This window comes from Vipera ursinii (assembly GCF_947247035.1).
Source record: "Vipera ursinii genome assembly, chromosome: 2".
Classification (NCBI taxonomy): Eukaryota; Metazoa; Chordata; class Lepidosauria; order Squamata; family Viperidae; genus Vipera; species Vipera ursinii.
Genome location: NC_139513.1, coordinates 205962674 through 205987381, shown reverse-complemented (window position 1 = coordinate 205987381; position 24708 = coordinate 205962674). Strand labels below are relative to the sequence as shown.

At 40.5% G+C, this 24708-nt stretch overlaps 1 protein-coding gene across 1 annotated transcript in view; it reads right to left on the bottom strand.

Moving 5' to 3' along the window:
• GRIN3A (glutamate ionotropic receptor NMDA type subunit 3A) overlaps window positions 1–24708 on the bottom strand; it is a gene marked incomplete at both ends in the record, with an annotated part of 120381 nt that overhangs the window by 61122 nt on the left and 34551 nt on the right. The window contains one exon of the mRNA XM_083353483.1: window positions 1407–2011. Within this exon, the coding sequence (XP_083209609.1) occupies window positions 1407–2011 (605 nt within the window). The remainder of the gene's footprint in view (window positions 1–1406; window positions 2012–24708) is intronic.

Genomic DNA, 24708 nt, shown 5'->3' with positions numbered 1-24708 from the left:
TGCTAGAAAAACACAGCACAAAAAAGTCATTTGAATATCTGGACATGGAGAGATCCCATATCTCAGCGAATTGAATAGGATCATTTTTTAAGCCTCAGAGAGGTTTATGGTTTTCCCACCACAGCACAGATACCATCCTCTCTGATATCTCTCACCCACTAAATAACAATAAACTTCTCATCTCTTCCTCTGTTGTAACCGGAAATCTATATTGCTCTTGCCTGCATAGTACTTCATGGCAGTTTCAACTCTTCAGCTTGCTATTATCATAACTTTCTGACCCACCTAATGGCAGGATTTTGCAGACGGATTACAAAACTCTTAAAACTAAGCACAGGACGGAACCTGCTGCCTGCTTGCTAGAGAAGAGACAGAGCGTCACACAAAGTCCTGCGCGTCAGTTTATTCAAATTTGGTGACGATTAGATTTTGTAGTGCCCTCAATACCTTTCTTTGGCAGGATATATAATGGATGGACTTTGCCTTCTGCAGAAGAGGCAATGTAACAACCTCTTTCTGCTGAATTACAGTCCTCAAAAAAGTTTATAGCCTCAACAACCTAGTAATCATTGCCGCATTGCATCTGCAGGGAATCAGGACTTTTGTTAAAAAAAAGTAAAATAGGCCTCCTTCAAGTTGGGGAGTGAAGCTAAGATAAAAATAAGAAAAAAATCTACATGAATTTTTGCCTGGTCACACCTTGGTTTTGTAGATCAAGCCTTTCCTGGTTGATCTTCAGAAACAGCAATGCCCCTATGACAGGGGTCTTCAAACTTGGCAACTTTAAGACTTGTGGACTTCAACTCCCAGAATTCCTCAGCCAGGCTGGCTGAAGAATTCTGGGAGTTGAAGTCCACAAGTCTTAAAGTTGCCAAGTTTGAAGACCCCTGCCCTATGATAATAATCAGACCTACCAAATTTGCTGTCTTCTACTCCTATAGTCTTTGCTATGAAAGTTATAGTTCACTGGGAGTAAATTTCAATTTGAAGTTATTTTTAATGAAAAAGGGATGATTTTTCCCCTTTAAACAAATTTGAAAACAAGATATAGACTCACTACAATTGGAGAATTTAGAAACAAGTAAAGGGGCTGAAGCCTGCTGCTTCTGTTCTCTGAATCAGATCTATTTCCATACCACTTTTTAGATCAGCTTCCCCAACCTGGGAATTATTCAGAGGATAGTTTAAACTCCCTGAATTCTCTGCCACATAGGAATTCTGGAGTTAGAGTCTAGCTGACCAGTAGTTAGCAAGGTGGATGGACAAAGTTACAGAGATGATGAGTGCACCATTGGAAGACCTGAAAGAACATCTTAGGGATAGACCATCATGGAGAAAAATCTGATATGAGTTTTGTATGACACATTCATATTTACAATGACATTTATTGAAGAGAGATCTCTTACTTTGATAAATACTGGCCTGATGTGAGATTTTTTTCCTCTGTGTTCAAGCAATTGGTTGTACTCGGAATCAAAGCCAGTTCTGGTTGGATGATTGTAGCTGAAGCAACTGCTCTAGCTACCAGCTCCATTGCATCCTGCACATAATCTTCAAAAAAAGACTGTGTTGTTTTCCCATGAGCTATAAGACCCAGCGGCAAACCTTCTGTCCTCAACTCTTCCACATTGTGCGAATCCCCAAGAATCCAATGAAGTTCAGGTGGCATAACTCCAAATTGTGTGGTTATCTCAAAAACCCTCCTTGTGCTTTCCATGTCACATCCAAACATCACCACTGTTGATGTTGTATCCTTAATGTTCTCCAGATGAAATTGCAGATAGGTCAAGAGGTCACTGGCTGATGTGAGGTTTCCTGTGATATTTATAATGGATCCCAAATAAAATTTGGAGCTCTGCTGAGTAAGGAAGAGAAAATCTGTGATGTTCCATTCTTCCTGGCATACCATCAAACTAAAATTATACCAGTTGTTCAAGGCCAAGATTGAAAAAGTGACATCAGCATCAAAACTCAGGGAACGTTCTAAACTCAACTGCAGGTGAAGGGGATTCTGTAAAATAATAAAAATATTGGTTAGAGACTCTTAACTGGAAAGATGTTCAGATTTTGTGTGCAATGTGTTTAAATGTGCCAATTATGTTGCTGGAAGCCCCATAAAACCTATTTCCAGATACATTCCTGTATCCGAATTTCTAGCATTTAAATCTTCAGTGATAATATTCCCAGGAAATTTATAATAAGCCAGTGATGTCATTCCTAAAGGGTGATAAGTGAAACTCAAATTCAACTTCACTTTCTCTTACCTACCATCATTTGAGTGTTAAGTATATTCTTTTTTATAAAAGCAGAGAGGCAAGCTCATTAAATGTATAAGAGATAATGCTATTTAAATCAATAAACACCTTATAATGTCTATTATTGTCCTGAACTACTGGATTAAAAGTGGTGATGGCCACAAATTCTACAAGACTATCATCTACGCCCTTGATTGCATTGCAGTGATCTTTCTTTCTTTCTTTCTTTCTTTCTTTCTTTCTTTCTTTCTTTCTTTCTTTCTTTCTTTCTTTCTTTCTTTCTTCTTTTTCCTTTTCCTTTTCCCCTTTCCTTTCCTTTCCTTTCCTTTCCTTTCCTTTCCTTTCCTTTCCTTTCCTTTCCTTTCCTTTCCTTTCCTTTCCTTTCCTTTCCTTTCCTTTCTGCCTTTGAGACAGTATTGACTCCTAGCAACAACATAGATTAGTCTCTACAGTTTTCTTGCAAAGTTTTCCCAGGCTGAGAGAGAGTGCCTGGCCCAAGGTTACTAAGATAACTTTGGGTAGGACCAGAACTCGCAGCTTTTAGCCTGGTATCTTAACCACTATGCTAAACTGGCTCTCATTGCAGTGACACATTCCATGGAGATTTTCAGTCATCCAGGTCACGGTTGTCCCAAAGTTCCTTTTTCAAGAAGCATCTGGACTTTGTTGTGTTTTTTTTTTAAGATCTTTTGCTTCTCACCCAAGAAGCTTCTTCAGCTCAGAGCTGAAGAAGCTTCTTGGATGAGAAACGAAACGTCTTCAAAGAAAAACAAGAAAATCTAGTCGCCTCTTGAAAAAGTACCTTGGGGAGTGACACATTCCATTAAAAGAAGCTATAAGTAATCTAACTAGTATTGGTGGAAACTTTGCTTTGAGAAGTCAACATCATTAAAAGGGTTTGGATGCTGTTACCTACAAAACCTTAGAATGCCTCTGAGGTTTTGGTCAATATCTCAAATGAACAGAAGTACTTGGACAATGGAAGGTAATGCCATTTTCTATTATCAGCTGCACTAAATTCTGTACAATGTCTAACTGAACGTATAACGTATACCCCTAATCCATACGCATGGTCCAAACTCTAGGCTTCTTCCAACCAGCTAGGCAGATAACCTGGTAGCTTTGAGATGCTAGGATATAAAACCATCTTTAGCCTGAGAAATGTTGATTCATCTCTTAACAACCTTGGCCCGTATCTCATTGTTTACTCATAAGGAAATCCCACTGAATGTAACTAGAGTTGTCTGAGAGTAAATCCCACTGAACTCAGTGTAATCATTTTTGAGGACTGAAGTGTCGGTGAAATAGTTACCTCTGATATCAAAGCAGTAGCTTAGTTTAGATTTATTTATTTAGCGTATGGCAGGGGTGTCAAACTCAATTTCATTGAGGGCCGCATCAGCATTGCGGTTGCCCTCAGGGGGCCGGGTGGGTATGGCCAGGGTGGCGTGGCCTACTGGGTGGGCGTGGCTAGAGTGCGTATGGCCTACTGGGTGGGCGTGGCCAGCTCTACATCGTGCGCATCAAGGGTGCCTATGGGGGCCTGGGCAGGAGTGGGACAGATCTGAGGGTCTCTGGCAGAAGGAGGGTCTCTGGGCCAGGGCCAAGGCAGTGGGGGCCGTTCCCTCACTGTTTCCAGGATGGCTTTGCGGGCCACATGAAACCACTTCGCGGGCCGCATCCGGCCCCCGGGCCTTGTGTTTGACATGTCTGGCGTATGGCATATCATTTATGGACTTGCATCTGGATTAGTAGAACACAATCAAATATAAATGTTAAAAAGATCTATGTTCAAATATCAATGTCTAGGCCATCTAACCATCGAAGCACAGCATTGTTTATATTAAAACCTGGATTTAAGGAGAAACTTCCTGACAGTGAGGACAATCAACCAGTGGTACAGCTTTACACCCAGAAATCGCAGGTGCCCCACCACTGGAGATCTTTAAGAAAAGACTAGACAATCACCTGTCTGAGATGCGTAGGTTCTCCTTCTTAAGCGGGGGGCTGGACTAGAACACCTCCAAAGTCCCTTCCAGCTCTATTCTTTATGTATATATATATAAAATCAGATACTGGAATAATAGATGCCCTCAGTTTACAGCTGGTCACGATGTCTGGGCACATTTGCTTAATTTGGAATTATCACAGAAGACAGTATTATGATATTTTTATTGCATAACAAATCAAGCCCATCTAAACTAAATGCTGCGAACTGTTATTTCCTTTTGAAAACAATTCTTTTATTTTCCTGATATCGATAGAGAATGGGAAGGCGGTCCCATTTGGCTCTACCTAAATGAGATTAAATGATTAAACATCAAAAGTGAATATCAACTGGAATTAAAATGTGTGTATAGAGGCAAATATTTATTTTGCTCAGTTCATACATGTGAAGCATTACCTCTGGAAATTAAAAACCAGCATTCTTCAGCCAGAATTTGGCCCCCAAGTTGCAGGGGTGCTTCCAGTAATATAAATAGATTTTTGACTCACACTCATTACTCTGATTTAATTTTAAGTATGCATTAACATACAGCATTATTTAATATCTCTGATGGGAGACTTTTAACATTTATTCAGCTTTCCAGTTCAGGTGACATACAGCAGGAGCTCAGGCTATATAAAATCAAAACAAATTAAAAAAAAACTCAATTTCTCATGAAATTGCTAACTTCCCACTATTCCTCTCCCCTCACAGAAGAATGCCAGAATATCTTGAAATGTCCCCATTGTCATCCGAATCCACTTAAAATGTTGATATCCTCATTGAAACCCAATGCAATAACATCCTCGTTGAAATCTAGTGCAATAACATCATTAAATTTGTTTGTTACTTAACATTGGGCTGCCATCAATGGTTTTAGGGATGTGATATCCTCCCTGAAATTTAATGCAATGACATCCTCATTGAAATCTAGTGCAATAACAACATTAAATTTGTTTGTTACTTAACAAACAAACATTGGGCTGCCATCAATGGTTTTAGGGATGTGATATCCTCCCTGAAATTTAATGCAATGACATCCTCATTGAAATCTAATGCAATAAGATTATTAAATTTGTTTAGTTGTGACTTAGCTTTGAGCTGCCATCAACAGTTTTAGGGGTGTATCGATACCACAGAGAATATTGTTCTCATCCCTGGCTCAAATCTTTGAAGGAGTACTTTGTTTTAAAAAAGGGTTTTTGCAAAGCATAAAGAAACACGGTGAAACATGCCCCAACAAGTCAAAGCTTTGCAACAACTTAGTAGTTTCTCAAGATTGTATGTGGCACTGTAGTAGGTGGCAATTTTATTTCAGAAGCAAGTAATTAGACTTTATCTTAATCCAACATTAAAATATAATTGCATAACTCAGATGCATCTATCGGTTCATATATGAGCTATCCTTACCAGGAAATTTCATTTATTCTTCATCCTACCGTTTCGTTCAGGATGAACTGCAGATGGACTACACGTATCCAATCTACCCAGTTAAAATATCCTATGTTATTACTTCTCCCTTTTCAAAAGAATCTGTTATGTTCCCGGTTCGGTGAGGCATTGACGAGGCAGAATGGTGAAACAGCAACACGTTTATTCAGTAACAACAGAAGCAGCCCTAACTGCTGCCTAGCTTCTATTTATGCGGACTGCTGCTATTTGGCAACCAATGAGATTAAAATGGTAATTCCCGCCTAAATGCAAACTAACAGCTCTGGAGACAAGCAGTCTGGAGTTTAACAGTAACGGCTGTTAACCATTGCACAACAGTTTACAAGCAATTTATCTCAATACATAACAGAATATTTCTGAAAAAATGTGAACCCTTCATCTTATTTTTTTATCTTTTGATATCCTCCTCCTCCTCCTCCTCTTTAATTCCTTGCAGTTATATATTCAGTTAGAAAATCAGTCTCCTGCCTCACTTAGCCTAGCATGGCTGATAATTCAGCTCTTCAGGTTATCAAGTATGATTCTCCCAGCCACAGCTGAAAATGCCAAGAATCAAACTTGAGGCCTTGGCCTGCAAGTTTTTTTTAAACTTCTGGGTTAGTTCTTTATCTACACCTGATATCTCTACACCATGGGTGTCAAAGTCGATTGCGTCATGTGATGTATCGTGATTTTTTTTGCCTTTGTGGAACCGGCATGGGCGTGCCTGTGCGTGATGCATCCGGCCCGCAGGCCACCAGTTTGACACTCCTGCAAGTCTACACAACTACTTCTAATATAAGATTCACAGAGGCAGAAAAATGTGAGGACTGAGAGCAACAAGGAGAGGTAGCCTAATGGTTCTAGACTAAGCTACTGTTTCATTTGGAACCATTCCACCCATCTGCTCCAAAAATTAAATATTAATCCCATCAGGTTTTTTTTTCTTAAAGCAAGGTTGATTTCCAAATAAATGCCTAATATGTTCAGATGAGAGTTCTTTGAATTAGGCATTGATTTAAAGGTAAAGGTTCCCCAGCACATGTGTGCTAGTCATTTCTGTCTCTAGGGGCTGGTGTTCATCTCCATTTCAAAGCCGAAGAGCCAGCGCTTGTCCGAGGACGTCTCCATGGTCATGTGGCCGGCATGACTAGACGCCAAAGGCGCACGGAACACTGTACCTTCCCACCATAGTGGTCCCTATTTTTCTACTTGCATTTTTACATGCTTTCGAACTGCTAGGTTGGCAGAAGCTGGGACGAGTAACAGGCGCTCACTCTGTTACACGGCACTCGGGATTCAACCAGCCAAACTGCTGACCTTCTGATCGAAAAGCTCAGCGTCCTAACCCACCTTAAAATACTTCTGCTCCTTGCAGTGAGTAAGGTAGGCAACCTGCTTAATGTCACAAATATCTATTGTTGATTTAAAACTTATTAAAAAAAGTTAACCATCCTCTCTTTGATTAATTTAAAGCTTGTCTGGATTTATCTTGGAAACAACTTATCCTTGCACCAGATTGTGATAGTGCCGCAGGCTTGTTTAGCATTTTAAAGGAGACAAAGACACCCCAGCCTCATCAGTATGAATATTTTAAGCTTTTAATGCTGGGGGAAAAAACAGACAAGCACTTTAGTAAATAATTATATATTATTTATTCATGTTTCTCCTTGCAAATGTGGATAAATAATGTGGTTTTGTGGTAGTTCTTTGTTAGAGGACATTTAAAGGGGACTGCAATATTCAAATCTTGACTGGCTATTTTAAGTTACAAGCTGATATGTAGTATGGAATTGAAGCTAAAGGAGTTTGCAAGCCAAAGGGTTCCCAATTATTTCTATTAAGACCTACATATTGTGTCTCTGTTGCTGAATTGAAATGATTGCAAGTTTTTATTCTTTCATAACTTTCCTTCAGCCTGAAATAAAGACATTTAAACTTCATAGTGATAACTTAGCAGATTGTGACGATTTTTTTTGTAAAATGGAATTGTAAAGTGAACATATTTAATCCAGTTCACATAGTAAAGCCCTAATTTTTATTGTCTAATGAACTAACCTAGCTAACTCTTGCTATAAGATCAGTACCATCTTCTTCCACTCTCTTAAACTGATGATTTGTTTAAAAAAAATGGCTAGGTGTGTATTAAGGTTTAAAGAAACACCTAAGCACTGTATAACAGTCACTACCAGTATGCATTTGAACTGTAACCGTTTTGGCGGGAGTCAATTATGGCGGGAGATTTAAGTTCAATCTGATTGGTTGGCTGTTTACTCAGAAAGGTACCGTATATAAAGAGTGCAAGTACCCCCTAACCCTCAGTATAGTTATGGTCACCTAATAAAGAGCTGTTTGATTGTACTCATCTGCCTGGCTTCATTCATACTCTTCAGAACCCACTACACAACAGTAGGGTGATAAGAACTCAGTTAACCTTTCCTGCAATTAATGCAATTATTTTCGGTGACTGAAAGGAATGAACAATCTGACTTGGGTCTAATATTTTTTTTAAAGCGACGCATGCAGTATTCTTTGGAGCATAGATAACATTAGCTTTCTCTTTTTGAGGACCATTAGGTGGCACCCTGCATCCACTTTCCAGATCAGCATTGGTCCTCTAAGGCTGACTTTCTCTTTTGATTTGATTGCCACAACACCTGGCTTGGCCCGAAGGTCTCCTGCATCTTGAAGTCTGTTCTGCAGTTCAGCAATTTCCAATATACCCATAAAACATGAATACAAGTAATATGTGCTGGTAAACATTACTCTGTAGTGAAAGAAAGGTTTTTCATCTGGACTTCTGGGTCCCTGGAGCATATTTTCTCCCAGTTTTTGGCATGGTAATTACAAGAGCAGCAGTGTGCAACTACTGTATTTTGATTAGGGAAAAAATGATGACAGGAGCTTAATAATGCAAATGACCAAAGACCATTGAGAAAGACGGAAGACAATTCAGTACTGAAAACAGGAGATTTTTGTGCAATGAAACTTTGTGACTCCTTTTTTGTCTTTGTGCTCCTATTTGGGACTGCTTTATACATTAACAAAGGGGAGAAATGTGTGTTGGTTGACCTTAAAATGTTGTCTTTTTGAGTCAGTTCACCAAGTTAAATTTAATCATGATTCAAAATTCTCAGTTCTCCAAATGTTGCTCTGCAGTTTATCAAAGAGTACTTATCTCTATATCTACATCTACGTCATCAATGCAAAACCTTATGGATTCTACAAAGTAAATGACAATAACTAGAACAATGTATATTAGTTTTGGGATATATATATATATATATATATATATATATATATATATATATATATATATATATATATATATATATATATATGTGTGTGTGTGTGTGTGTGTGTGTGTGTGTGTGTGTGTGTGTGTGTGTGTATGTATGTATGTATATCAGACCAAATTGCAAATAAAAAAGTAATAGAAGAAAAAGCAAAATATACATTTGAGTCTGAAATTTGGAAAACATTTCTCAAGCATGACAAGCCAAATCAGACATATTGACAAAACTGAGAAACTAAGGGAAATGGAAATCAATAGATTTATTTATATCCAGTATCACCTGAAACTAATTCCAGTCTATCCCAAAGGAGCTTGTGACATGTCTATTTCAAATATGAATGTAGCCAACATGTCCTTGTGATCATGGTTACTTGCCACGCAAAATGAATGGGTCACATATTATTGAAGATCAGCAACTGAGCATCAGTATAACAATCCAACAACAATCAATGCATTACAATTTTGCTAATGTCTTTAGAAGACTTTTCTAAAGAGACTTAGATTTAGCAAAACAACAGTCTCTGCCATTCTCTTGTGCAGATTCACAACATTGATTTTCTGCCTAAAATATTATAGGGCTAAAGCTCTCTACATTCAGTGCCTGAACCTTCAAGGGGGTCAGCAAACACAGTCAAGCGCAGCGCACATGTGTGAAAGTGTGAAGTACAACATTTCAGGCTGCTGACAAGGAAAAAAAAAATCCCTTATGACTCAATAAAACGAACAATGCATTCTGCCAGTGGAGGAAAAAGCTGGTTGTATGTATTTTAGAGATTCTTTTCAAAAGAAGAGAAAAGTCCTTCTCTGTGATGGTTTATGAGGTCTCACCCTCTCACGTTACCTTAGCTTAAATAATGTGAAGTCTGCTTTTAATTGTTCAGAGATAGGACTTCTCCTGCCTATTCTGCCCATTGGAAAATATTCAGCAGTAAAGTGAAGTTGGATTAGAGAGAGTTGGGGCAGACTGGAATTAGCTTCAGGTGATACTGGATATAAATAAATCTATTGGAATCAATCTGCTTGGATTTCCACTTGAATTTTATCAAAGAGAATAGTCCAGAGCTAGATATTAACATGTTTGAGAGGCAGACACAAATGTGCATTTTCCCCCCAAAATAAAATGAGAATGAGGCATGTTATGGTCTCCTCAAAGCTGTCATCGGATCAGAAATATAGAAATAATCTCTTGCTAAATCCGATCAATTCTTCATGAAACCCTGAAACGAGCAAGGGATGTTCTATGGAGCTCTTGAGAACTTCAAGAAGAAAGGTTGCTTTGCGTGTGATTGAATTGTCACAGAACTAATGTGTCAGATTTTTTTTTCATATTCCTTGATAAACAGTTCAAAGAAAACACAATTTTTTCACAAAAGGCTGTAAAGTACGCAAAAAGCTGGTGATGCCAAAAATTGGAAGCTTGAGCTGAGACATATTGAGTGACAAGAGAAACCATTAAGCGGCATTCTATTGACCCTTCCCATTCCATCCATTGTCAGAAAAGAAAGAAGCCAAGACTGATCTTTTTTTTCCCTTGTTCTTTTCTTTTCAAGAAACTTAATGTCTTTCAACGGGGTACAATGCTGCTCAAAGATACAATTGCCTTAAAATCGGGTTCCTTTTGCAGAAGAAAGACAAGTTTCCTGCACTCAGAGACTCTAGGCCAGGGGTGGGCAACTATGGCCCTTTTATGACCTGTGGACTTTAATTCCCAGAATTCCTGTGCCAACCATGCTGGCTCAAGAATTCTGAGAGTTTAAGACCACAAGGTGTAAAGAGACCATAATTATTCACCCCTTAGAACAGACATGTCAAACACAAGGCCCGGGGGCCGGATCTGGCCCACGAAGTGGTTTCATGCGGCCCGCGAAGCCATCCTGGAAACAGTGAGGGAACGGCCCCCACTGCCTTGGCCCTGGCCCAGAGACCCTCCTTCTGCCAGAGACCCTGAGATCTGTCCCACTCCTGCCCAGGCCCCCATAGGCACCCTTGATGCGAACGATGTAGAGCTGGCCACGCCCACCCAGTAGGCCATATGCACTCTAGCCACGCCCACCCAGTAGGCCACGCCCACCCTGGCCATACCCACCCAGCCCCCTGAGGGCAACCGCAATGCTGATGCGGCCCTCAGTGAAATTGAGTTTGACACCCCTGCCTTAGAATCTCAGGAAAAGTTAAGTGGATTCTCTTCCGGAGACACCAAGATGTCCTCAACCCAGAGTGTCAAGCTAAAAAACAAAAGTAATAACCATTCTCAAATCAGCCACTGCTCACTGAAGTAACTGCACAGTTCTTATGTTCTCCTGATTGGCATCAGTCCTGTCATATTTTTAATTTCCCCCCTTTTTTGCACTCCTTCCTGAATTAGTTAGTCAAAAGAATGCTCTTTCCACTCGGGGTTTGCATGGAGAATGGGTTATTACTGCAGTTCTAGGAGGTTTATGAGCTACATCAATTTAAGAATGCCTTCTAAGAGATCTAAATTTGTACTGACAAAGATCCCGCAAGATAAGAAAGGACAATAAGCAACCTTTTTTTAAAAATACAAAAGCCTGTTAGTAGAATAAGAAGACGAATAGAAAAAGACATTGGTTGCATAAATATTTTTGTTTTCCAGTTCCTAGAGAAGATAATCACCTAGCCAATCTAAGCTGATCTTTAAAAGGTCAAGCAAGATTAATGCCTGGCTGAGAGATCATCAGGGGATCTTTGACTTATAGACTAGAAAATGTTTTAAAAAATAGAAGAAGGCAATTGCAGATCACTTCCATACGTTTGCCAAGAAATCTGGACTGCTTGTCCATGTAATCAAATGGAACTAAGCTTAACTTGAAGGAGATTTTAATTTAGAAAACTGCTATTTACATTACAGGTAGTCTTCAACTTACGATCGTTAAAAAAAAGTGTAATGACTTTTTGAAAATTATAGTGGTGCTGAAAAAAAGCAACTTATGAACAGTCCTTGCACTTACGACTGTTGCAGTGTCCTTGCAGTCACATGAAAATTTTTTTTACGTGCTTGGCAACTGTCACGTACAGGTAGTCCTCGACTTATGACCACAATTGAGCTGCAACCATCATAAATGTGAGTCAGTTGTCAAGCCTCTCAGTGTAAATCATGTGACCACAGGGATGCTGTAATGTTCATAAGGGTGAAAAATGTTCATAAGTCACTTTTTTCAGTGCCGTTTGTAACTTCAAATGGTCACTGAATGAACTGTTGTAAGTCAAGGATTATCTGTACTTATGATGGTTGCAGCATCCCGGGGTCACGTGATTTGCTACCTTCCCAGGGGACTTCCGACAAACAAAGTCCATGGGCGAAGCTGAATTCCCTTAACAACCATGGCAAAATAGGCTGTAAAAATTGAGTGTGACTGACTTAACAATCTCATCATTTAGGGATGGTGTTTCAGTCCCAATTGTAAGTTAGGACTACCTGTATGTAATTCGTGGTCAACCCTCTGGGGGAAAGTCAGCATTCCGAACTGAGACAAGATTTTCTTGCTGATGTTACATTGGTGCTTGCTTGCCAGGTGTATTCTCATTTCTCAGAGAAAGCTTCTTCTGAACAGTCCTTTTAAAACAGGGATGGTTAACTACAGAACGAAAAGAATACTGATGTTCCTGAACTGCATTCAAGAGCATCTGTTAAAATTCTCCTTTCCTCTATCATAATTAAGCTAAAGAAGCCTTATTTTGAATCAGATCTGGGAATCCTAAACCTCATTAATATTGGGTAATAGATGGATCCCTACTTTGATTATACCGGTATAAACAGCTCCCCAATATACAACTAACATCCGGTGATGCACTGCCCTGTACAATTGCCATATTATTTTTTTCCCAGTTTTTTAATTCCCCCCCTCAAAGTTAAAATACAAAATAAAGAAAAAAGAAACAAACTAACAACCATCTGATACAAATAATAAAAATAGCAATAGCAATACCACTTAGACTTGTATAGAATGTGCTTTACAGCCCTCTCTAAGCCGTTTACAGAATCGGCATATTGCCCCCCCCCCAACAATCTGGTTCCTCATTTTACTGACCTCGGAAGGATGGAAGGCTGAGTCAACCTTGAGCCGGTCAGGATCGAACTTCTGGCAGTAAGCAGAGTCAGCCTGCAATACTGCATTCTAATTACTGTGCTACTATGCCTCAATAAAAAAAATGTATGTACAAAAAAAGAATCAAATAATATAGCATTCATACTAATGTTACATATAAAAAGGCCACCCTTGCTGCATGCTGACAAATATATCAAAAGTATCTGATGCATTCTTCTCCCCTTACAGAACAGGTCTATAAATAGTTATCAACTTTCCCTTTTCTTGTATATTTGATACAAATATTACGTTACATAAAAATGTCTTTGATGTGGAAATCTATTTGTCTAACCATTTTTAACTGCTACTAATGCCATGTTGATGTAAATTTTTACCTTAAACTTATGATGGTGATTAAAAACATGTCATGAAGTGAGGCACTGTGACAATGGGGCCTTCCTATGGATAAACCATATCATCCTAGGTACCAAAGATGTGTAATTGGTGATCCTTGGGAATTCTGACAGCTGCCTCATGGGCATCTGAAACTTGCTTGCCTCTTCCTGATTCATTAATTTCTGGATAATTGAGAAGTTGGTTGAGAAGATTCCTCTGCATCGGCTTTTTAGCAATAAATCAGTTTAGCTGGGCCTTTGCAGGCGGACACTTTAGTGTCTTTAGTGCCTGACACTTGTTGCGTGATATGTTGTATATAAAGCAGGGGTATCAAACTGCCAGCCCATGGGCCAGATGTGTCATGCCAAAACCGCGCCCACCCCAGCTCCGGCAATGGGAAAAAAGTCGCAATAGGTCACGACACGTCACGGGACGTTGCGAGTTTGACAACCCTTCCTACTTGACTTTGGTTAGGCAAAGTATTCATGTTCTGTAGTAGCCTTTCAAATGAAATCATGTTAAGAATGGATAGTTTTCTAAGGACAAAGGCGTGATTTTTACATAACGACAATAAGAAGATGCTTAGCAAAAGGGACCCAGCACTCTGGGTCTGGGTAAGATAATGAGGGCTCTGAAATAGGCAAGCCAGGATTGAGAATCCTTGGCTAACCATCCAGTGTTTACCACTATTAAAAAAAACAGGCTTTCATTCCATCCTACCTTGTGATAAGGATAATTATATCTTCTACTTAATTATATTCACTGGTTCCCAGGGAAGTCTGCCAAAGACTGAAGGCCATGGATTAGGCAAAATAACTTTCTATCTTTTAGAGCTAGCTGTTTTGGCTCCTGCTCACAGTTTTGATTAGAGCGGGGTTTTTATCCTTTTTAAAAATTGCTACATCAAAGAAGTGAGTCCAAAAAGAGCCCACACTTACTTCTACAGTGTCTTTGCTATAGTTTCCAGCATAACATTAGTTTTTTCAGGAAAGGAAATAACACATGCAGACAAAACCCTGGCACTTAGTTGAAAGATCTTGATTGCAATACAATTAATATTTATTGCTCAGAGACATAAACACGCTTTGGTCTTATGGAGAGATTGGTGTTACACAAGGAATAGGAACCCATGGTCTTCCAAATGTTGCTAAACTAATCTCTCGGCTTCTTTTATTATTAGCCATAGGGTCTGTTTATTTGGAATGATAGTATATCGACAATCTGACATAATTTGTTGGAACACGAGTTACAAGTCAGAAACTAACATTTATCTGTAATGTTTTAGTTGCCTTCCCCCCTTTCTTTTTTTTTGTATTTTTAAACAAATAGTGGAGATTTAAGTACTTACCTCAGAGACTGAAATTATTATTTCCATTGTTAAAATAATTTAATGTGCTGAACAATAAATTAATATTTTAGTTAGGAATTTCTAATCAAAGTTATACTATCCACCACCTGTAATCCTGATAATGTCTAAGTCCACTTATAAATATTGTATTTTTTATTCTTTTTTTCTTTTCTCCTTTTTTCTTGTTTGTTTACTTTTTTCTTTAAAAAAATGATAAATAAATATATACATATATAAACATCTTTGGCCAGGAGTTCCCCATCCCTCTCTTAGAATGATTCCATATTGGACACTATAGAAGGGTGAAATGATACTATAAACCCCTGGACCCGATGCAAGAAGCAGTTGACTCCTCTTGTTGAGTTGTCCCCAACTGAAATATGAAGGCTAGATTCCTTCTATCAGGAGAAAAGCTCTTCTGGTGTTTATGAATAAATCACTGATCTTGGCATGCCTCCTGGGTCAAAGCAAAGCATATGAAAAGTCATCTTGATTCAAATCAAAGACCTATCCAGCCCACAATCTTGTTTCCCATAGTGGTCAACAAGATGATCCTGGAAGCCAACCAGCTTTCTGATCAGTTGGCTGATCCTGGAGGTATTACTTATACATTACGCCCAACAGCCGTTGATGGCCATCATTTTCACAAATATAATGAATCAATTTCGAAAGCCAAGTAAGTGATACATTTAAGATATATATATGTTAAATGCTTGTTAACTATTTAGATTACCTTGCTAGGCCCCAAACATGGGACAAATCTTTATTTCCTGTTTCAGCCTAACCGAAGGCCATCGACAGGCAGTAGTCACAACAGTGACAGCTCATATTTGTGTAAATTTTTAGATTTACTTATATTTAGATTTATATATATGATGTAGTAGATGCATTAGGGCTTATTTTAGGGGAAATACAGTATCCGGTGATCAACCCAGCCAGGCGCCCCACTCCCCTGGGCGCGGAGAAGAGGTGGGGAGTGGTGTCTGGCAGCTGCCTGCTGGCCTCTTCACTGGTGCACTCTGGGGCTGTGCAGCCAGTGCAGTGAAGGTTGAGATGATTATTTGTCTGGCCACCTACCCCGTTGTGACTGTGGGCAAGCCAATAGACAGTGGGATGGAGTTGGCAGCCAGCTGTGAGAGGCTCATCCTTGTGGCAGCGGCACCAGCAGCAGGCAGAGGCAGAGGAATGGGGGGGAGGCAGATGATCCTGATGTACACGTGGCTGCCTTCCCACTCCGTCCCACTGTTTCTTGCCTTGTCCATGGCTGTGACAGGGCAGGCAGCCGCTTGGCGTGTCAGGATTGTCTCCCTCCCCCCCATGCCTCTGCCCCACCTATTCACCACTTCCTGTGCTGGCCACCCCCCTGATGATGATCTTAACTGGAGCTTATTTTGGGGGTAGGGCTTATATTAGGAGCACGCTAAAACATCAGGCTAGGGCTTAGTTTTTGATTGGGTCTTATTTTGGGGGAAACATGGTAGCTGTTGCCAGTTACAAACTTTAACAATATATAGTATAAATATCCTTTCTATTTTGTCAATCTTGCAAGCAGTCTTCTCTATGAACAGAATTGGCTGCAATTCCAAGGCACAATTGGAGGAATGACAGTGGAGGAATTGCTGTATCACTGTCACAAAAATTCCATAGATATAATTGCATTGATGTTTGCTGATCCTGGTGAATTAATGTCCATTTATGTTTGTGCTGGATCATGGCCTGTTGTATTGGAAAGAAAATCATTTTATTCGTTTGGAAGGGTTTAATATCTCCACAGTAAAAATTCACAATTCCAGCCAAGTGAAGGCACAACAAATATTGTGAAAGATATTATGCTTACTCTTCTGGGCATAATTGGATGCAAACACAATGCTAATTATTTTAGCCAGCTAGTAACCCAAAGTGAATTATTCATCCTGGTTTAAAAAAATGCTCCCAAAAGTGACAACTTTGGCCATAACAATTTCTACCAAAACTGGATTGTTAATCTTGGCTTCACAAAAGAACATTATGAAGAAACAACAGGTCATGTGCTACCCTATCATTTTACTACAGTATATGCTAGATCAGCAGAGACAAGAAAACTGCTTAGTTTTAAAAGGGGAGTAAATTGTGACATCACAATCATAAACTTTACACCGAACACCACAAACGTATACATATTACATGGAAGTAAGCACCCCTGCACTTAGCAGGATGTAGAGTAGTTATAACCCATAGAAGACAATATACATAGCTCAGGATTGAACTGTGGAGTCCTTGGTGCTCCTTGAGCGTGGTTGTTTGCCTGAGGATGTTTTTTTACCCAACTAGGTAACATCTTCAGTGCTAGAAGGGAGTGAAATTTGCTCTGGTAACCTACTATATATAAACAGAGCACAAACCCCACTTTCTTCTAGCATTGAAAATATTATCTAGTCAAGTAACGAAATGTCTGCAAGCAAACAACTGAGATCAGGGACCATCAAGGACTCCAGACTAGTTGTAAATAAGGATGCATTGCGTAGTCATTATTGACATGAACTAGATCAGGGGTAGGCAATCTTGGCTTTTTTATGGCTCATGGACTTCAACTCCCAGAATTCCTGAGTCAGCTATGCTGACTCAGGAATTCTGGGAGTTGAAGTCCATGAGTCATAAAAGAGCCTAGGTTGCCTACCCCTGAACTAGATAGAAGAATGGATGACCATTCCCAGCTAAACAATATGCTTTTGCATCTATGCTTTAAAATTAAAATTTGGACTCATTAAAATGGCAAACATTCAAGAACCGAGTCTTTTGATGGGGTTGGGAATGGAATTTGACAGACTTTAGTAGAACCTATTGGCAAAGACTGGTTAATAAACCAAATCGTTCAGTTTGTAAAGAATATATTTTGAACATTGTTTCATTTTACTGCTTCTGTGGATTGGGTTACTGCTATCATTTTTTTTTTAAAAAAAATGTGGTAATGCAATTGATCACCCATTTAACTGCTGATGTCCCTATGAGTAATTGGGATGTGAATCCACTATTGACCTCTCAAGTCGAGAATGTCCAGCTTTCAGGTGAGGTTGAATTATGTATAGGAACATCCCCTTTTATCTTGATGGAGTCCCCAAAAATATTGTCTGCATGCAGGAAACCTTTTGATACAATGGTTCTTTAAACCCAATATCCTTTTAAGGAAACAACTGGATAGAATTGAAATAATTCATGCCAAAGCTGAACATGGCGTGTTCATCTATTTGTTTCATTAAGGTCATATGTCCTTGAAGTCAAGCTTGCTTTTTGGTGATGATATGGCTATGTACATGTGCTTTTATTGACAACAAGATGGAAGTGATTTGCTGTTGACTACTTCCATATTTGCTTCCTAGTCTACCCAAATCACAGCATTTTAAAAATAAGGATGGACTTTGGGCAAACATTGTCCTGCTTCTGGATATAATTACAATTATAAATGTAGCATAACAATAATCTCGAAGTATGTAAGCCTGGAGAGGTCTCTGCTTGTTCAGAACACACACAACTGCACACACACAAACACACAGATACACATTGGTTCTTTGACCTTAATAAAGATTTGATTTATCTCTAGTCAAAATGTCAAAACACCCAGGAGAGAAATATTATTAAATGTTTACACGCACACAAATGCCTCCTTGAGGTTAACTATCTAGAAAAGAGTTTGCTAGAAAGAGACAGAGACAGACAGAGAGAGAGAGAGAAAGAGAGAGAGAGAGAGAGAGAGAGAGGGGGGGGGAGCACTTTAAGACCGAATGACCGAATGAACCCTTCCCAGGTTCAAATAAGAAAGAACCAATCACAAACTGACTTCTAGATGCAAAAGGAAATCTAGCTTAGAGTATGACTTTTTTTGAAAGAGGGAGAGAGGTGCTCAAAGCCTTGCCTGAGTCCTTTCACCAGTATTTCTACAGAAGCTCTGTCTCCAATTTTGCTCATTATTTTATTGTTTGCACTGCCTTCCTGAATTTAGTCTTTTCTCTATAAGCCCTAAAATCACCCATTTTTCTATTTGTTGTGGTATGTCTTGATATTTTGGGTCCAGTTAGTCTTGGGGACTGAATTTTGTTCAGATGCCTCAAATGGCCTAGGCTAGTGATCCTTAGGGACGTGGTGGCTCAGTGGGTTAGGATGCTGAGCTTGTCAATCAGAAGGTCGGCAGTTTGGCGGTTTGAATCCCGAGTGCCGCGTAACAGAGTGAGCGCCTGTTACTCGTCCCAGCTTCTGCCAACCTAGCAGTTTGAAAGCATGTAAAAATGCAAGTAGAAAAATAGGGACCACTACGGTGGGAAGGTAACAGTGTTCCATGCGCCTTTGGCGTCTAGTCATGCAGGCCACATGACCACGGAGACATCCTTCAGCTTTGAAACGGAGATGAGCACCGGTAGCTAGAGTTGGAAATGACTAGCACGCATGTGCAGGGAACCTTTACCTTTAGTGATCCTTACACTGGGTAATTATTCTGGGTAATTATTCCCAATGGGGTAATTTGGATATATTGGCAACCCGCGGCTCCGGAGCCGCATGCGGTGCGCGCACCTCTTCAAACGGGCAGTGGTGCGCGCGCACCTCTCTAATTGGAGAGTGGCACCACCTGTTTGGAGAGGTGCGTGCGCACCTCTCCGAATGGGTGGAGGTGCGCGCGCACCTCCCCAAACCTTTGGAGAGGTGCGCGCACACCTCCGTGCGAACGGGCAGCAGCGCCGCTTTTTGAGAAAGCTGCCATGGCACGTTTGCAGGCTGCTGAAAGTGGCTTTCGGCAGCTTTGCAGACGGGCCGCGGCAGCTTTCTCAAAGAGCGGCGCCGCTGCCCGTTCACGCGGAGGTACGCGCGCACCTCTCCAAATGTTTGGGGAGGTGCACGCGCACCTATGGTCGTTTGGAGAGATGTGCGCGCACCTCTCGGAATGGGCAGCAGCGCCGCTCTTTGAGAAAGCTGCCGCGGCATGTTTGCAGGCTGCCGAAAGCAGCAGCTTTGCAGACGGGCCGTCGCCGTCGCGCAACCGGGAACCAGTTCCATCACACATAAAAAAATAGCAACTGCGCACATCTGCGCATGCGCAAGAAAAAACTGTTTTGCGCATGCGCGTGCATGGACGCACGCACGCGGCTCCCACTTTTTTTATGTGTGATGGAACCGGTTCCCAGTGGCTCTTTTCCTTTTTCAGGTTGCTGACCCCTGTCCTAGGGATAACAGAGCAATGCTTGTTTGTGGATGAGGGATCCACAATGCTTGTGCATTGAGGATCCGCAATGCTAGCTTATAAATCAAGGTTTGGGCTTACCACTGTTAAGATGCTTGTAATACAACAGAGTCTAGGGTATTTTTGTGGTGTTAAAGATATTTGAGATCAGGAAAAGATGAAATTAAATTAAATAGATTAAGAACCACTGACGTAGTCTCTGCTTTGGGGCTGAAACTCAATTCCCCTTATGTTTTTCTTTTCATTTGACAAACCGGGAACATTTTGTTAGCCTTGGTTTTGCAGCTCAATGCAGTCAGACAATACTGTACAGCTTTTACAGCCACAATTTAGAGAGGCAAAAAAATTGAAAACAACAAGGCCTCCAGGTGCAATCATTGTTGCATGTTTCCTGGATTTACCTGATTGGGTTAGTAATTGAGACCTCCATACAATAGCTATAAATTCATCGCTTCCTGTGATGCAGTACAAGGTCTGGTAAAAGAAGTCTTCTTTCAGTTTTGACTGAAAGAAAGATGGCATTAAAAAAAGAAATCCCTTTCAGTACTTTACTGGCAAAAAAAAAGGTTTTTAAAAAACTCTCTGTATAAAGAAGCAGCACTTAATGGATTTCTAGAAACTGCAAATCCTGTTTTGCTCCACAGAGCGGTCTTGCAATTATTAAAATCATTATCAGAGACAGAATATTCCCCTTTAGAAGAGCTGAAAGAAGGTATGTATTTTAGTCTGGTACATTGGCTTTATAATGTACCACATCCACTTGAGCGTGCACAGACAGCCCATTATCGTATGCAGGTGCTGACAGCAGGTATTAGTCACAGGGGCTAAGCATCTTCTCCACCTTTGCTTTAACTAGCCTTCCTCATTTGCACTAATCATCACGAAAACATGCTGTAGGCGGTTGAATCTCCAGCTTTATTGGGGAAGATAACGGTTTTATAGGCAGTGTGCTACAAAGGCATTCAGTAGAATATTTTGAAATATTTCCTCTTTGTCACTGACCATGGAATGAATGACCTTGGACCACTCCTAGTCTGGCTTCTACCTGGGCAATAAAGCAGGAAGGTTGAAAGATCCCTCAGTGCTTTTCTCCAGTTGGAAAGCCTTCCACTGTGCTTTCTCTTTCATTTTGTTCCCTCCCCCCCCGTATCATTGCCCCTGTGCCATTAGTATATCTATGTACGTGACGTGACGTGGATCCTCAAAAGGACAGTTTCTGGAAAAGCATTTTTTTTAAAAAAAGAAGTAAATATGGATCTGAAAAAAAAAAATACCAACCAACCCTCACAGCATTGTGTACATTCTAATAATGTATTAATGGTGAGCTGAAAATGATCTTTCTTTGAAATTTTCTTCCTGGGTGAAAAAGTTTCTTTTCTTCTAGATCAGGGCTTTTCAACCTTTTCACCCATTGTACCACTTTTAGGATACGGCAACATCCGAGTACCACCAGTCGCCTAGCAAGGGGGTCAAAAACTTGATGACCAAAAAAAAAAAAAGGAAAAAAGTGATGAAGTACAGGTAGTCCTCAACTTACAACAGTTCGCTTAGTGATTGTTCGAAGTTACAATGGCACTGAAAAAAGTGCCCCACAAGCCACAGCCGAGCAAGACACCTGCCTGCCCGCCCGGCAGCGCTCTTCCTCCTGTCGGAGGTTTTCATTGTTGTGAGCATTTCTGTTGAGAATTGGCAGGGAATGGGGGGTGGGGGGGAGTTTGGTTTTTATTCCCCCCCCATCTTCTGGGTGGTTGCAGCAGGTTTTGGTCACTTCACATGACGCTGGGACACTGTGACCGTCGTAAATATGAATCAGTTGCCAAGCATCTGAATGCAAATCATAAGACCCTGCAGATGCCGCAACATTCCAGCTGATCGGTGCTTCTTCTGGGCTCAGCAGAAGCACCAGGATAAGTGGCAAGCTCCAGCTGGAGCCTGGTGCTTGCACTGAGCCCTGACAGCCCTGCAGCTCCAGCAGTCTCTCGCTCAGGCTTGTGCGGTGCTGCCACTGGTTCAGCTCATTCCCCTCCCCTGCTACCACTTTTCTAGGATGGCCACGTACCACCTGCCAGGTGCCAATGTACCACAGGTGGTACCTGTACCATTGGTTGAAAAGCCCTGTTCTAGATTATTTTCAGGATACTCGAGAGTGTTGTCCATATTTCTCTTGGTGGTGCTTTTGAGCTTCCTTTAAAGTTAGAGGAGGGCTTAGGTGTGATTTTTTGTAATGCTCTAAACAAGTGGTGTCAAACATGCCATGTCATGTGACGTATGGCGACTTTTTCCCCCTTGCTGGAGCTGGGGTGGGCATGGCTTCTGTGTGATGTATCCGGCCCATTGGCTGGCAGTTTGACCCCCTGCTCTAAACTCTAAAGCAGGGGTGTCAAACTCGCAATGTCACGTGACATGTCATGACATATCGCGACTTTTCCCCTATTGCCGGAGCTGGGGTGGGCACGGTTTCAGCCTGTGGGCTAGCAGTTTGACACCCCTGCTCTAAACTCTAAAGCAGGGGTGTCAAACTCAATTTCATTGAGGGCCGCATCAGCATTGCGGTTGCCCTCAGGGGGCGGGTGGGTATGGCCAGGGTGGGCGTGGCCTACTGGGTGGGCATGGCTAGAGTGTGTATGGCCTACTGGGTGGTCGTGGCCAGCTCTACATCGTTCGCATCAAGGGTGCCTATGGGGGCCCGGGCAGGAGTGGGTCAGATCTGTGGGTCTTTGGCAGAAGGAGGGTCTCTGGGCCAGGGCCAAGGCAGTGGGGGCCGTTCCCTCACTGTTTCCAGGATGGCTTCGCGGGCCACATGAAATCACTTCGTGGGCCAGATCCGGCCCCCGGGCCTTGTGTTTGACATGTCTGCTCTAAAGCCTTCATATATGGCCCCATATCAGGTTTGGAAGAAAAAAAAAGAACCAGTTGGTTTTCTCTGGAAGTAGTGGGAAGCAAGGGAGGCTGCAGACAATTGAAAGAGACTGGATCATGAAAGGCTCCACTTAATTAAAAGCCAGATTTCCATACATTTCTCCATCTTTCGCTTCTCAAATGAAAAAAAAGAGCATGAAAAGCCAAATCCATTTCATTGGATTCGCTGAGAGTTAACCGAAAGAAGCAAGATAATGTTTATGCACAGTGCTATTCAAATTAGTATACAGAGATGATACCCAACTGCCTGCATATTATACTATATATACGCTATATTTTTCTTTACTTGCACATACTCTACCTGGCCACATAAGACAAGTACCAGTATCATTTCCGATTCAGATCGAAAAACCAAAGTTTTCAACTTAGTAGTTTTCTATGGAAAGAGAAACAGAAAGAAGATGCTTGCTGCTTAACCAGTCAGCACAGTTGATTTCCACAGATGTTCTGGTCCCCAGATTAAAATCAGAATTCATCTCAATTCCAAAATTTTGGAATTTATAACACAAAGCACAGTTTCTCTCCACCCTTGCAGCTCCTCTACAAATTCCAAAGAAGTTGGAAATCAGAGGATAATTCAGATTAGGAAGGTCCAAAGTATTCTATACAATGTTGTACAGCACCACAATTCAAAGCCATTCATGTATCCTCGTGTACGGTAGCTTTTCTGATGGTGCAGCTCTCATAGCACATGTTACAACTGGGAAAACTACTAAAATCCCCTGGATTAGTATAATATAATGTAATATAGCATAGCATAGCTTAGTGTAGCAGAGCATAGTCAAGTATTGTATGTAATATAATGTAACGTAATGTAACATATCATATTGTATCATATCCTATCGTATTGTATCATATCCTATCGTATTGTAATATAATATAACACGATACAATACAATACAATAATATTTACTATATCAAATTATATTATTTTGTATTATATTTTATGTATTATATTATATATTATTATTTTGATGTCTGTACTTTTTTTATTTTGTCTAGAATTGTCACAGTCTTTCCCCCAAAATAGGAGCTGTTTATTTCATGGTTCCAGTTCAGAATACCAGTGAATTTTGGAGGCTCGAAATATTATAAAGTTTGTTCCTCATTCAGCTTCTTCCTTGATTTGCACTAGGTTGGCATTGCCTATTGACATAAGTTTAGTTGCTTTTTTATTGAGTAGGAGGCTGGGTTGTAAGCCGTCTTCTTTGATTGTCAGTAAGAGATTCCTTAAGCCTTACTCGCTTCCAGCCATCAAAATAATATCAACAACATATCAGTGCTTATTGCTGTTACTCCCAGACATTTTAATTTCAATTTCCTCAAGTCCAACATTTATCACAATATGTTCTGAATGTAAATTAATGAAACAAGATGGCTGTATATAACTTCAGTGCCCTCTTTTCTCTGCTTTGAATTGTTTGTTTGTTCCATCTTTCATTCTAGATTGCTGGCTGTCATACAAATTTTTCAGTAATCAGACAAGGTGGCCTGATATACCCATGATTTAAGAGCTATCCATAATTCGTTGTGCTATACAAAGTCAGACTTACATTGCTTGGTATAATAAATAAAGCAAAAACAGACGTTTTTTAATACTATGTTTTGATTTTCATCATTCATCAGGTGTTAGATCATAGATACCATTTCTGAATTCAGCCTGCTGGTCTGGCAGGTCTTATAACGTGCATAGTTGAAGTCTGGATTGCAAAATCTTGTGAACTGTCTTACTGCAATATGAAAGAAGGGAAGTTTTATGTTCTTTGAGCATTATTTAGAACTGCCCCTTCCTGGCATTGGAATACCTTCTTCAGTTCTTTTCCTA